Source organism: Athene noctua, chromosome 13 (genome assembly GCF_965140245.1).
Source record: "Athene noctua chromosome 13, bAthNoc1.hap1.1, whole genome shotgun sequence".
NCBI classification, from domain to species: Eukaryota; Metazoa; Chordata; class Aves; order Strigiformes; family Strigidae; genus Athene; species Athene noctua.
Genome location: NC_134049.1, coordinates 16,372,190 through 16,387,631, shown reverse-complemented (window position 1 = coordinate 16,387,631; position 15,442 = coordinate 16,372,190). Strand labels below are relative to the sequence as shown.

At 39.7% G+C, this 15,442-nt stretch overlaps 1 protein-coding gene across 3 annotated transcripts in view; it reads right to left on the bottom strand.

Moving 5' to 3' along the window:
- Window positions 1-9,786: 9,786 nt before the first annotated feature.
- The window catches only part of LOC141965571 (neuronal acetylcholine receptor subunit alpha-7), a 45,393-nt gene continuing 39,737 nt past the window's right edge, over window positions 9,787-15,442 (bottom strand). For all 3 annotated transcript variants that reach the window (XM_074917339.1, XM_074917341.1, XM_074917340.1), the window contains one exon: window positions 9,787-13,903. In XM_074917339.1, coding sequence (XP_074773440.1) covers window positions 13,385-13,903 — 519 coding nt within the window. In that variant the 3' untranslated portion in view covers window positions 9,787-13,384. The remainder of the gene's footprint in view (window positions 13,904-15,442) is intronic.

The following is a 15,442-nucleotide window of genomic DNA, read 5'->3' as shown; positions in this document are numbered from 1 at the left end:
TAGGCCATACAAGGCTATCAGTTACTGTGAAGCCACAGAACAAAGAGGAGGTACACCAGGTTAGAGGAGAGCTTATCTGTGCTCACTGCAGTGCTGTAAGGAGGGACAGGGTGTAAAACCCACCAACACAAGCACTCGCAATAATTCTGTACAGACTGATTGCAAGTGTTGCTCAGGCATTTCCTTAGAATATCCTCCAGGAGGACATCTTTCCCAATTCTGATTTGTTGCCTCTGCAGAATCAGCAGTCTCTCAGTTTGCCTTGCAAGTTAGACAAGTGTTTCAGTAAAATAAGAAAAAATAGCTTTCCTAATGAGTATTAGGCACAGTCATGTGGGCAATAATTGAAACAATGTTGCAAATAAAAAACAAATAGACCTTCTGATAGTTTCAGGAATTTCTTCCCCAAAATGTGCTTCTTTTCATGGGGCAATCCTGTCATACAAACGCAATTGTAACTCATCAGCAAGTTGTGATTGCAACTCATCAGCCAGGGGGGCTGAACATTTTTGCAGATATGATTTGTCAGGAGGTTGCATATCTGTTTCTAAAAACCCTTATTTTTAGATTTTTACTGTACTTCTTCATTATCTCTTCCCCCTTCTCTTTCCTACTAAGGCAAACTCTTGGAAACCTATTGAGATCTAGATCATGTGCATCATGTGCTCTTGAAAGTTTGACCCATAATTGGACATCGGTTTTGTTAAACTTGTGGTCTTCACACTATTCTGAACTCTTGATAGAAACCATGTACAACTTAAATGGTTATAGTAATTAAAAGTTTCCAAACATCTTATAGTGCACTGGTCCTGCTGTTTCTGTTAAGGGAAGGCTGTCCCCGCCATAGCTGGTGCTTCTCGTAGTTCTGATTTCAGAGGACTTCTAAATCACTCTTCATGTCCCATTTGTCTTTCCCAATGAGCACGACCCTATTTCCATCTTCCCCTATTCTTCAGAGCAAAATACTCCCATTCTCATCTTGACCAGCTAGTTTTTAGGTTTTTGTCATTTCAGAGCAGCTCGCAAGAGTAAGCAACCTCAGTGATCAACTTTTTAAAGCAATGTGCTGCAGTCTGAAGTCTCTTCAGGGTAATTTGAGCAGTGAGTGTACATTGTGTAAGCAGTAGCTAGTTGTCCTCTCTGCTCTACTTCAGGTTAATTCTGCTTCATATTTAAAGCCAGTATCATGACCCTGGGGATTGATCTTTATTCAGTCCTGGGATGTAGTGTGACAGGATCAAGTGAGAAGCAAGGTGGAGAAGTAGCAGAACAAAGCTGAGGCAGAGAGTTGTGTGTTTCAAACAGGTACCAAATGCCACAGGTTCTGCGTGTATTTTGAACGCATGAAAGATGGAGCGCTGTTAGCGTGCGTGTCATCTTCTGGAACCAGAAATATAGAAACATTGAACATTTTAGGTTGGAAAAGACCCTTAAGATCAGGTCCAACCATAAAACTAACGCTGCACAAATAATGATTGTGTGATAAGGCTGTTAGAAGAGTTTGGCTTATTTAGGTTTTCATTGCTTGGTTTGGGCATTCTGATGAAATTGGGATGAAATAGCTACAGTCGTTTAGCAAGTTTCAGTATTGGGCATATCATATGACTTGTCGTCTTAGTATTTGTAGATCTAGTGTATGTTGGAAACAGAAGTGCTGAGGTACTAACAGGCTGACTCCTGTTCTTACCTCTGCTGTCAGAATGGTTCCAAAGAATGTTTATCAATATGGTGATAGGCGCTTTATATATATAAATATACATATATAAAAATAACAAGTCCTAAGGTTTCCTTTCCATTTCAGTTCCCTGATCTTTTTGAGTTAATTTCCTTATAATAGATAAAAAATATTAATAAAGAGAAAATAGTGAAACTCCCTGTCCTGAGAACCTTACTGGCAATTGTAGTAAATGTAGTTTATCTCTTCAGAGGCATGGGTCATCCAGATGGAAGTTCTTGAGCTATTCTGAAAGACCATCTTCATTAACAGGGAAAATTCTTACCTGTACATCTGGTATAACTCCAGCAGCATTTGCAATGGGGGAATTCATGTCAGAAGGTGTATAATGATCAGTGTATAATCAGTACCACCCTGCTGCCCAGCTCTGCTCATAACACAACACACTCGTACATTTGCACTAAGACCACCACCAGTAATTGTGTGACTTCTTTCTACCTAAGCTCTTTAGTAGGCTTCATGTAGTGACTTTCTGACTGGAAATGAATGTTCACCAGACTTGTATTTTCAAAAATGTTTTTGATCCAAATTCTTAAAAGCATTCAGCTGCCTCTGAGAATATGAGCCCTTCAGATCTAAGTGTGCAAATCTGTTTTGAAAATTGGGCTGAGGTTCTTCAGAATTTTAAACTGTTTTGAAAGTATTACCTAAAACTTAATTGTTTGAAAAGCTTAAAGCTTTTACAGTTTAGACAAAAAAAAAAAAAAAAAAGAAAGATTTTGTTCAATATTGAGGTAGTATATAGTAACAGACATTAAATGGTTAAATTTGCCTTGGCTCTGGTTCTTGCCCTAGACTCTACAGCCAGTGAACTACAGGTAAATGAAATTTGCTCACACTTTATCTAGAAAAAAATCCTTTTTCCATTATGGTTGTATGTGCATATTTTCCTTTATTTAAAAAAAAAAAAAATGTACATAAAGCCTTTCCAAATACACTGTGATAGAGTATTCTTCATCTGTATTGGGAGTCTCGTTAGCTGGATAGGCAAAGAGGAAAAGCTCTTGGAGAAAGGGTTGAACTTTTTTCCTGTAGAGTTTTGCCTTTGCTTAAGTTCTGCCTAGTCTTTGCCTCTTCCTTGCAGATTGGCTTGTATCAAATGGCAATATGACTCACTTTGCTGACTGCTGACTGCAGGCCAGCATTTCCACACATATATCTTCAGCAGGTTTTTGACTCAGCAAGAGCTCATGCTCTGCTGTGTCACAGAAGCAGACTAAGTCCTCTGCGGTGTGGGAACTGAAAGTTTACTGCCTTACAGTTTCCTTTGAACTACTCTTTGGGTTGAAAAATACATCTTGCTTCACCAGTTTCTTTACGTACATCTGCTTGTCTAGCTTTGGTCTGCTGTCACATGTTTTGGGTTCTAGCTACTCTGTGCTTTCATCATTTAGGCTAGAGGAGAGTTTAAAAATAAAAAAAATCCTGTAATAATAGTTATACTCTGGGTTATAGTCTATTGCGTTCACTCATGCTACTGAAGTTAAGGGAAGAAAATATGCTTGGGGCATAGGCATGTGTGTCAGGTAACTTGAAGGAAGAGTTTCTTAAAGTGTTTTTATTTTTTGTCAAGTGGGTGGGAAAATCAGTGCTGCTACTGTCTGGAGAAAAATAGTGTGGAGTACCTGTTAACCTCATGATTCTCCCTAACAGCTCATTTTCCCAAATCAATTATGCAGTTTGTGGCATTATGGAAAGGCTACTGAAGTTGCCATACTAACTCTGTTCAAGAGAAAGCATTCACCACCCTCACCGGAGGTGAAGGCCACTTAAGAAAATTATCAGTAATGAAAGCTCTTTGACCAAACATGCTGCATTCTAATGAGAAAATTGGGACATGAAAAATGCCATATCTGATATCTCAAAAAACTGGAGAATAGATTATTTTTGAGCCCAAATGATCTAAAGTAAGTGTATCAAAGGCAACAAATATTGCAATTCAGAAAGTGCTGTGGTTTTATGCAAAAAGTTCTGATGTTGAGCTCTAATAAAACATCTTTCTGTTGCTGTTATTATTTTGCCTGCTGTGCATGATACCACTGTTCTTGGGGCCTTTGGTGCAAGGGGCAGAAGTGTTTGAATTTGCAGAAATTGCAAAATAAAGGTGTATTTTGTATATAATATTGGGCTAAATCTCCTGTCATTTATACCGATGTGGGGTTACTGATAAAATACGATAAAACCAATGTCTGCAGATGAAAATCTCAGAATTTGCACTGTGTGGGTTTTCTGTTGCTGCAAGTAGATAGGACATTTTCCAGTACACTAGAGAAAGTGCATGAGAAAATAAATGGGCTTTTATTATTGTACTTAGTGGGCATGAATCCAGTCTTTCAGAACTGAGGTTAGAGGCTTTAGATTGCTGCAGTGCCATTCATTATGGGTTGGCTTCCGTTGGATGCACAGAACAATCCATTAAATGATTGCAAATGAACAGTGAGCTTCTTTAAAAGACAGGCTATAGTGTGCTAGGGCTAAAAGCTGCACTGACCGTAGGAGTTTTCACTTATACCCCCTTCAACCTGCACAGATTGCTTCAAAATTTCAGCAAGAAGGTTGTTACCTACCCCCATTTCATTTATCAGCTGCCATACTAAAAACCCTGGCTTATTATTGCAACTGAAAAACTACTGGAAAGCTATGAATTCCAGTATATTTTTAGCAACAGAAACCATACTGGTTTTGAGGTAACATATACATTTTCTCTGCATAAATTTTTCAGAATATTTTGCAAGTGTTTATTTACATCTTTGACTACGCTGTTTTAACTCTGTCTCCCTGAAGAAGCAGACTTCATACGCACATGTAGATATAGAGGGGGGTAGGGAGATGTTCTCTGAGTTAGATAAAAGGGACAGAAGGGCTTCAGGCTGTGACCAGCTCTAGACCGTTGCATGTGTTATGTCATTAAATGAGGTGCAGTTCAGACTGTCACAAATGAGGCTCTGCACATGTATGTGAAGGACCTAAATTGAAGTGTTGCCACCTGTGACTGGTCTGTCCCCAGTAAGGGTGACCTGCCCTCCCTCAGCCCCCATCTGGCACAAACAGCACAGGCTGTTGCTCAGCTGCTGGTGGTCAAAGAAACTCTCCTATGCCTGGCTGGGTGTGGTGTACAGGTCTGGTACTGATGATGTCGCAGCTCTCTGTTGATGATGATATCAAACCTGCCTCCCTCCATTCTCTGCCAGTCCTTCATATGCCCTTTTTGCCTTTTACAGTTTATTTTAAAAGATACAATCCTTTGGCAGCTTGTCCTTGTTTCTTTCTAGTCTCTTCACTGTCAGATACTTTCAATTATAAACAACATGGACTGTGTGTAAAGTATCATTAAGCAGTGTTACAGCAGGTCTTTGCTAACTACAGACAGGATAATGAATGTTAACCTCGACTGCAGAGAAAGATGCAGCAGTTTAAATTCAATAGATTTTAAAACTAGTTTAGAAAAGAAGGAGCTACAACCACTGTGCATATCATTAACCTGGTTTCAGCTTAGTCCAGTTTAAGCCAGTTTCTGATAGACTTAAGAAAAGACCAATTGGACTGTGTTGCAACCCATGATTTCCAAGTCTCTCACATTATTATCTCATCAAGAGAAAGAAATATCTTACAAGCTGAGCTAAGCACTAACCAGTGAAGATGATATATTTTCATTGTACCCGCTTACATAGTCAGAAGAACCAGGAAACCCTACTCACTTTTCATGCCACACAGTGGAACTGGCGAGCCTGCTTTGCTGTGCAAGTGTGCTGCTGCCATCTGTGAAGGCTTCCTCCGCTGCGGCAGGCATATGTGCACTGCAGTGTTGGCATGAATATTCAATTGGAGTGTATTCCTTCTAGTGTGCAACTTGGCACGATAATGTCAAATTTTGTGACTACAGTCTCTCTTGAGTCAAGGATTAAACTTACATACTCTTCCTGAATGTTGATCCTGTAACATTTCTTCTGATCAAAATAGTCTGCTAATTAGGTTTCACTTGGCCAGAAATTGGAAGAACAGGGAGCCGTGAATGTGCTGTGTCAGCAAATGAACTCTCAAACAGGAATTCTTGTACAGTAGAATCATAGAATTGTTTAGGTTGGAAAAGACCTTTGAGATTGAGTCCAATGGTTACCCTAGCACTACTACTAAACCATGTCCCTGAGCATCACATCTACAGAACTTTTAAATACCTCCAGGGTTGGTGACTCCACCACTTCCCTGGGCAGCCTGTTCCAATGCTTGACAACCCTTCCGGTGAAGAAGCATCTCCTAATATCCAATCTGAACCTCCCCTGGCCCAAGCTGAGGCCATTTATTCTTGTCCTATCACTTGTTACTTAAGAAACCAACACCCACTTTGCTACAATCTCCTTTCAGGTAGTTGTGGCAAGTGATAAGGTCTCCCCTGAGCCTCCTTTTCCCCAGACTAAACAACCCCAGTTCTCTCAGCAGCTCTTCATAAGACTTGTGCTCTAGACCCTTCACCAGTTGCCCTTCTCTGGACACGTCCCAGCCCCTCAATGTCTTTCTTGTAGTGAGAGGCCCAAACTGAACCCAGTATTCGAGGTGTGGCCTCGCCAGTGCTGAGTACAGGGGAACAATCCCTTCCCTAGTCCTGCTGGCCACACTATTTCTGATACAAGCCAGGGTGCTGTTGGCCTTTTGGCCACCTGGGCACACTGCTGGCTCATGTTCAGCCAGCCATAGACCAACACCCCCAGGTCCTTTTCCAACAGGCACCTTTTCAGACACTCCTCCTCAAGCCTGTAGTGTCGCATGGGGTTGTGTGACCCAAGTGCAGGGCCCAGCACTGAGCCTTGTTGAACCTCATACAACTGGCCTCAGCCCATCGATCCACCTGCTCAGATTCCTCTGGTAGAGCTTTCCTACCTTCAAGCAGACCAACACTCCTGCACAACTTGATGTCATCTAGAAACTTAGTGAGGGTGCTCTTGACCCCCTTGTCCAGATCACTGATAAAGATATTAAACAGAACTGGCCCCAGTACTGAGTCCTGGGGAACACCACTTGTGGCCAGCCACCAACTTGATTTAACTCCATTCACCACAGCTCTTTGGGTCCGGCCATGCAGATAGTTTTTTACCCGGCAAAGAGTACACCCAACCAAGCCATTAGCAGCCAGTTTCTCCAGGAGAATGCTGTGGGATACTGTGTTAAAGGCTTTACTAAAGTCTAGATAGACAACATTCGCAGCCTTTCCCTGATCCACTAAGTGGGTCATCTTGTCATAGAAGGAGATGAGGTTAGCCAGGCAGGACCTGCCTTTCATAAAACCATGCTGACTGGGCCTGATCACCTAGTTGTCCTGTATGTGCTACATGATGGCACTCAAGATGACCTTCCCTGACACTGAGGTCAGAGTGACAGTCCTGTAGTTCCCTGAATCCTCTTTCCAGCCCTTCTTGCAGACGGGTGTCACAGCATGCTAACTTCCAGTCAACTTGGGAACTACCATGTTTTATGGAAGTATCCAGATGAAGTTCTAGTTGGGCTTTGGCCCTTCTAATTTTCACCCTGCATAACCTCATGACATGACATCCCTGTTGTCCTCCTGAGTTGCCTGCCCCTTCTTACAAAGGTTATATACTCCTTTTTTTCTGTGTTCCAGCCAAAGCTCTTTGTTAGCCAGGCCAGTCTTTTTCCCCTCTGGCTTGTCTTCTGGTACATGGGGATGGCCCGCTCCTGTGCTTTTAAGATTTTCCTCTTCCCGTTGGAATAATGTCCAACCTTACTGGACTCCTTTGCCCTTCAGGACTGCCTCCAAAGGGTCTCTGGCAACCAAGCCCCTAAACAGGCCAAAGTCTGCCCTCCTGAATTCCAAGGTAGCAGTTCTGATGACGCCCTCTCATTACTTCTCCAAGAATTGATAACTGTAATTTCATAATCACTGTTCCCAAGACAGCCTCCAACCATCACATCACCCACAAGGCCTTCTCTGTTGGCAAAAAAACCAGTCTAGTGGGGTGCCTTTCCTAGCTGGCTTCCTCACCAACTCTGTCAGGCAGTTATCTTCTGCATACTCCAGGAACCTTCTAGACTGTTTCCTCTCTGCTGCATTGTATTTCCAGCAGACATCTGGTAAGTTGAAATCCCCCATCAAAACAAGAAGTAGTGATGGTGAGACTTCTCCCAGGTGCTTATAGAATATTTCTTCTGCTGCTTCATCCTGGTTGGGTGGTCTATAGCAGGTTTTCACCATGATATTTGCCTTGTTAGCCTTCCCCTGATTCTAACCCATAAACACTCGACACTGTCATTACCATCATTAAGCTCTAGACAATCAAAACATTCCCTAACACACAGGGCTACCCCACTGCCTCTCTTCCTTGCCAATCCCTTCTGAGGAACGTGTTGCCATCTATTGCAGCACTCTGGTGTGTGAGTTATCCTACCATATTCTCTGATGTCAATTGTATCATAGTTTTCCCACTGCACAGTGGCTTCCAGCTCCACCCGTTTGTTGCCCACACTGCGTGCATTGGTGTAAATGCACTTCAGTTGGGCTATTGATCCCACCACCTTTTTGGGAGTAACGTAACAAGAGTTGTTATGGGAATGTTTCACAGCTGTATGTAATCCATGTGTACAGAGAGGTAAGATAACACTGCCTGAGGGATACTGTGCATATATCTTGCTCTGGGGTGCAGATTTTTGGTTTGTAAGACTAAAGCAAATTTAGTATAAATATTTATATTTTAGTATTTTGCTTATTCTTAATTCATTTGTATGCCTACCATCAACCAGAGTAATGCATAAATGATAATTGTGAGGTTTGATGGACAGATATGCCAGATTTCTGGACTCAGTAGAAAGATTTCTCTGTGTTTCCTGGGCACTGAGGCACTGGGTTATATCCTGAATTGTTTAGTTAAGAGGAAAACCTCTATGGATGTTATTCTCATGTATGCATGCTCCAAAGTAGTATTATATCATGTCACCGCTGTTAAATTTTTGTTGGGTTTTGGTTTTGGGGTTTTTTAAGGGAAAATATGCAGACAGTTCAAATTATTTTGGAGTTTAAACTGCTATTCCTGCATAGCTTTATTACAGGGACAAGTCACTACAGACTATTGTTCTGAAAATCCAGTGATTTACTAGTGATACCTTTACAGTGAGGGTATAGATAAGACACTGATGCTAAGTTTCAGACTTGAATATTTTCATGTTCTGTTAATAAACTGCGATTTTGAATGTGGCTATTGGAGCATGAGAGACTGGAGTGTGAGATCTCTCTATGCCATCACCTGCAAATTGCTTAATATCACAAATAAATGTTACATAAGCATTAAGGTTTTCTTTTAAGCTGCAGAAGCAATGTAAAAATCGGTAATAGTGGAAAGGCTTTCATTTGTGGCTGTAGTCCTGTTAAGATCCTGTTTGATTACCAAGTTAGATTTACCGTAACATGCAGATTCTGTTTGCAGCCTTTTAAGATTTACTGATATTTTAATATCATCAGGTTAGGCTAAGAAATCAGTTTTGGCTGAAGAGAAAATAGATTGTGATTGTTCTCAGAGGATTAAAACTGGATGGCTGATACTGTTACTCTCTATAGCCACAAGACCCACCGCTCTGATGGACATTGCCACCCACAGGGCAATGGATTGGATCTGCTTATGTATAAACTCATAAATTGCAGCAGCTTTCAGTCTGCATATAAACCACCTAGATGCCTGAGAGTTTTTTCACCAGTAGCCAACAAACAAAATTTGCAGCTGGCAAAACCAACAGTTTATTCAGCTGGTATGGATTTGTTTTTTCTCTCATTTCTCTCTTCTACGTTAAACTTCAAAAAGTAAATTAATACTGGCACTGAGGCCAGTCCAAAGCATTAGGTATTTCAGTCCTACTTGGTTAACTTTGATCACTTACATAAGACTGAAGTAATACATGTTTAGTGTGGGACTGGTTTGATAGGAGGATGTAAGTGTATTTTTAATTATCAAAGACTTTTGTCATCCCAGACGGATATATCCAAAGACATTTTTTTTCTTTTATGCCTATTCATGTTTTCTACTGCTTGAGTTTGCTTCCATCTTAGCAAAATGAGAAAGAATCAAAAGTCTCTTGATCTAAATCTTTATTTGTACTGGACTGAAAAGGTATTGAATTGCTTATATGACAATCAGTACCTGACAGATGCAACATCTCTTTCTAATGCCCTTTATGCAATGCTTCTTAATGTAAAAAATAGTGTAACAAAGGAAAGAAAATCCGTGACTTTGGTTTACCTTCTTTTTTTGTTATAGAAGGTGAAAAGTTGAATTGTCACAGGTGAACTGAGATTACATCCTGCAGCTAGAGAGAATGTAAAGAGAATTTAAAGAAACCTTTAAAAAAAGTCTTACATAGTATTATCAATTCCTATATAAAATAATTTAATATTTTAAATACTGTTTAAATAATTTATCTGTATTTAAAACTAACCTTTTAAAATTTTATGTTTGGAACTCTTTTGGCATTAACACTTAAATAAAATCTTTAAAATATTAAAAAATTTTTAAAATATTCAATACAATTCAATATAAAACCAGAAAAAGTAATATACATTGTTCACACATAGTATTATACATGACAGCTGAGCTCTAGATTGAGCTTTTGAATTTGTCAGACAAGTCATAGCTTAGTTGTGGTACACCACCTGCTTATCCTCTCTCTGGACTCTTAAGATCATAACAGATCCTTACCACCAATATGTAGTCTTTAATATTATATACACATACTGTATACAGTATTTAGTTTCCATCTCTATGCCCAGAATTGTAAATAAATATTCTTCCCAGCATTTAGATCAAAATATTGTTTAGCGCATACACAAATATATTTGACGCACACAATTTGACAAGAAACATACCAATTTTGCTCAGCTCAGTTATAGGAAAATTTAACTCACGGGTGCAAAATAACGTAAGTGAGAAGTTGTCACTGTTGTATTTAAAATTTATAATAATCTTATTACCAAATGTTTATAGGTTGTGTTAACAGTAGGAAAATCAGGATTCACTTGTCCCCTTGGTGCATTTTCATTAATCCTGCCCATGACAAAGGCAGTAGTGTAGGCATGATGCTGGTGTCTTACAGCTACTTTGTCTAACACCTGGGATTTGCTGACAGTATTACAAACTTCAACAGTATTACAGACTCAGTGTTACAGACTTTGGCAGGACTTCCCTAAAGGCTAAATACCAGTCTCCAGTTTTTAAGCGTAGGCATGTCTGTCATTGATAGTGGAGTTTACTGCCAAATTGTAAATTGCCTTCTCCATCCTTCTGTAAAGAACTCCTGTATTTAACAAGGTGATTTCTACAGATACTGTAAATGGATTCTGGTGGAAAGAGGGGTACTCTTATTCTTCCTATATTGCATGTGTCATGTATTACGATTGCAATAGTTGTGTCCCATTGTACAAGGTAGTCCTCAAAGGTCTTCATTTCTTCTTGAAAAATTCTTCTCCAAGAAGACCTCAAAACTTTACAAACAATAAATGGAACATTCTAGCTACGTAGGGATACTTGCAGAAGGAAACAATACAAATGCAAATCAACATTCACATCAGGAAGCCTCGTCTAGAAACATGACTCAGAAGAACAGCACATGCCACATGATATGATATTCACAAATGAACAAAACTCACATTTCAGATTTTGGGCTCGTAGTTTCTTATTGATATGCAGTATACAAACTCGAAACTATTTGCAGGAATTACTGCATGGCTAGTTCTTAATAACTGTTCCTGCAAATGTAACTCCTTCACAGATAACTCACAAACACTTTGTTTCAAGATAAGCTTTCAAGAAGGATTTGAATGCTTTGCTCATGTCTTTGCAGTGTGAGATTCTGAATAAACTTTCATGAAAACACAGTTCACAAACTGTGAGAAATATCCTCCATTCCTTTCACTTCTCCTATCCTTTTTTCTGTCATGAAGGTACCTGAGCAAGGTGTTCACTTATGTGATGGACTGTACCTGTGTTAACTTTGGGCTTGGTTTACATGAAATTTGATTCTCCTCGCTTTCAGGGGAGCAGACCCTCGAAAGGAAATTGTTACCTAGAGAGTCATGGTACCTAGTACATTTCAGTCACCTTTTTTTAATCCAGTTTAAGAGATAAAGGGAGGCCTTGATTTTATTTCACAGTAAAACACAGGCCTCCATTTGTGTCTCTGAAGACCTCAGCCAAAAAGTCAGGATACTGCAGGATAAAGCAAGTTGTCAGTGCTAAAGTAATCCTCCCCCACATCTTCTGTCATTTTTATCACTGGTCAGCCCTTTTCATTAAGACACTGAAGTCACGTGAAAACTAAGCATATTTTGACAGGATAGTTTCAGAATCAGAAATAAGAAAGTGATGAACTGTTAGTTTTGCCTTTGCAAATGTCTGTCTATACTTAAGAGAATTTGTATTTAAGTCTTAACCTTTCCTTGGATGTATATGCAGTGTGTATATATAAATACATATTTATACAGTTCATAGTTTATATCAGACCCAAGAAAGCTTTAATATTCATTAGTGCTCTTTGGATGATAAACTGAGCAGAAAAGGTGCCGTTTTCTTGTAAAGACATGTTATGATGACTCAACTGAAGGAGGTCTATAAAAGGCTAAGCATACAACAGATCGAACATTAAATTTTTAAATTAAAACCTTAATCTCAGGATTTAACGGCTTCTTTTTGCTTTAGATTCTTCATTTATTCTTAAACCTGTACAGTACAAGACACTGAGTTCCTTTTTCCACACTGGAATCCAGTTAACAGTAATGAGACAAGTGTGTGTATTTTTTTAATTTATTTTTTTTAAACAAGTGAGGATAAAAGCATCATAAATCTTCTCCTTTTTTTTTTTTTTGATAGTTAAAAAGGTCACCAGTTGAAAGAATGTCTTACTGGAGAGAAGGAAGAAGTGGTAAACACTGCAAAATTACTGTCAAGCCTATTTAAGAATTCAGGCCAAAGTTCCATGTCAAATCCAGAAAGACAGAGAAGGATGAGTTATGTGGTGTATCATCTTAACTTTCAGGTTTGTGGTGTCTCAAATTCAGAATTCTGTAAAGTCACATATGCTCTATCTAAAATGCATGGAGGGAGTTATGATCTGACCGGTTATGAGTGAGCTGGAGAGCTACATACCACAACTCAGTAAGAAGCAGTAACTGAAAAAGCAAACTTTTTTCCCTTTTCTCTCTGCTGTTTGAGCTTCTATCTACTTGGATTTAATCTTCTCCTAAACATAAGTGTTTATGATCACTCATTCAAATAATTAAGATGGACCACCTTCTATCTTTTATAACAAAGCCTGGAAGAAGTGACATTGCTGGCATTGCCTACCTGTTATTTTGTAATAGTTCAAAAATGTGTAAGAGACAGTGGTGCAATGCCCTGTCATTCTGAAGGGACTTGCAGCCACTTCGCCTCTCCCACAGAAGAGCACTCAGAGGAGCTGCACACAGGCAGGCCAGGGAGAAATCCTTGGCTTCCCTTCTGAAATGGTGCCACTCTTCCAAAAGGAACTCAGGACCAGAGAGGGGGCAAAAGAAAGCGGACAATGAGAAGCAGTATACTCATTAAAAACAAGCAATCAAACAAAAACACGCTCTTATTTGCTACATATCATACTTCAGAGAATCAAGACTGTAGTTAGGAGCTAAGCAAAATCTTTAGACACAGCCTCTACGAAGTTTGGTGCTGACATTAAAATACCAATTGTACAAATAATTGTGAAGACTGAAAAAGCCATCAAGCAGAGCCGATCTACTACAGAGGCTGCAAACTTCCACTCATTGCAAACGGCTTCCACTTCATCCTGGTCTCTGAATCGGTTTGCAATGTACCTGACCTCTTCCAAGATCTTAGCCAAATCTGGGTCACCTTCAGAGGGGTGGCCACTGTGCAGCAGGTTTTCTTCATCTGTTGGTGAGCAGGTCATCCTCCCACAGATCACCCCTGAATCAGTGGTAGGTGTGCAGTGAACCCCTTCCAGCCCCCTAAACCCAATGTATAGCATATTCCCATTACTGGATTGCTGTCCACTCACAGTGTTCATCTCCACACTTGACAGGCTACATCGACGCTGTTTATGTTGACAGGCAGGACGCACTTTATCTTCCCCTGGTCTTTTCATTCTCAGAAACCAAGCACACCAGTTGAGAAGGATGATTCTTGTCTGAAAGAAAATTTTTGAGAATAAGCATTTCTTCACACAGCCACTGTCTTTGGGCACTGTTGGCATTTTTGCAGGCTGGGTGACTGTCTGGTCCATGGTCTCTGCTTAGTCTGCAGAGGAGTTCTAGAAAATGGTGCCAGAGTTTTCCATCTGATTAATTTGCCAATCACTGAGGCTGCTTTCTTACTTTAGCAGTGTTGTTGATTGCCTCAGGCTATCACTACCGGGAGTCCCCCTCCTCTGATGGGGGTCTCCGTAGTGTTGATTTTTCCTTGCACTTGAACAGCAAGACGGCAGCCTTTTCCACCTTTACTACAAACCATGAATTAATAAAAAAACCCCAAACAACTTCCTGAAGAAGAGTTACCTTTTAATAGTCTTCATAGTGCTGCTTTAGATTGTAGTCAATATATTACAATTCTTTCACTCATATTTGTGTTCTAATATTAAATTATTTAGATTACATTACTGTTTGTAGGGGGCTGCTAAAACAGTTGCTTGACTGGACTGGACAACTAGGCTTTACGCTGTTTTGGCTCTGCTCTCATATGGCTTTCATGACAGTTGACTGCAGATCTTAGAAAACAGATCTGGATACAGCATGGAGAAAAGATGTATAAAATTACTTTGATTAAAAAAAATACTTCACAGATTTAATCAGAGTGTATAATTTTATTGTTTTCTACATTGTCTTAATCCAGCCTCACAGAAAGTGTAGGCAAGCCAGAGACTGTTCCAGTGCGGATGCCAGCTTCTGTAATTCATTTCAATCAGATTTTAAGAGCTCATTTCAGTGTTTCTTTTCCAGAACACTAATTAAATATTATTGTCTCATACAATATGCAAATCTTACACTGTAATTAATATTAGATTTGGTCCATTTATTCTGACTGTGGATTGCCACTCAGAGTAGATATTATATCCAGGCAAAAATCCTACCCAGAGGCAGATTTTGCCTTGTTACTCTATTTACACTATCAAGCTTCTCCTAGAAGGATATTACATTAACTGAGGGCCTGATCCAAAATTCACCGGTATCCAAATAATGTTTAATGGACTTCAGCTTATCGACACTAAAGCTCACTCCTCTACCTCAAGTACTCTGTTTACTGAGGAAGTTTGGCTCAGTACTAGACATTTGTCCCCTTCAGGTCATCAAACATGCATCTAAGGATAGATACCTTTTATTCTCTTAATTCAAAGTTATTTTCAAGTCACTACCCCAGAATAGCCCAGGGAATATCTCATTATCTCTTGTCCGCGGGGCACTGCTGTATGCACATTCTTTTTGGCTAGTAAGGATAATAATAACTCGTCGTTCTAGAGAGAGAAAAAAAGAAAGGTCTTTCCATCTTCAGTAAGGCCTGATGCTGCTATGAGCTGGGTGAAGTCAGGAAGAGTGCACAGTTAGCTGATGATACTCGTCAATATTTAGTAATCCAGTATCAGAGCAATGTTCTCCAGAAAAACAACCACTCATAGAAGTACATTATAAAGAAAGACTTGTGTGCTTAGAATTACTTTAATTTTTCTTTGCGC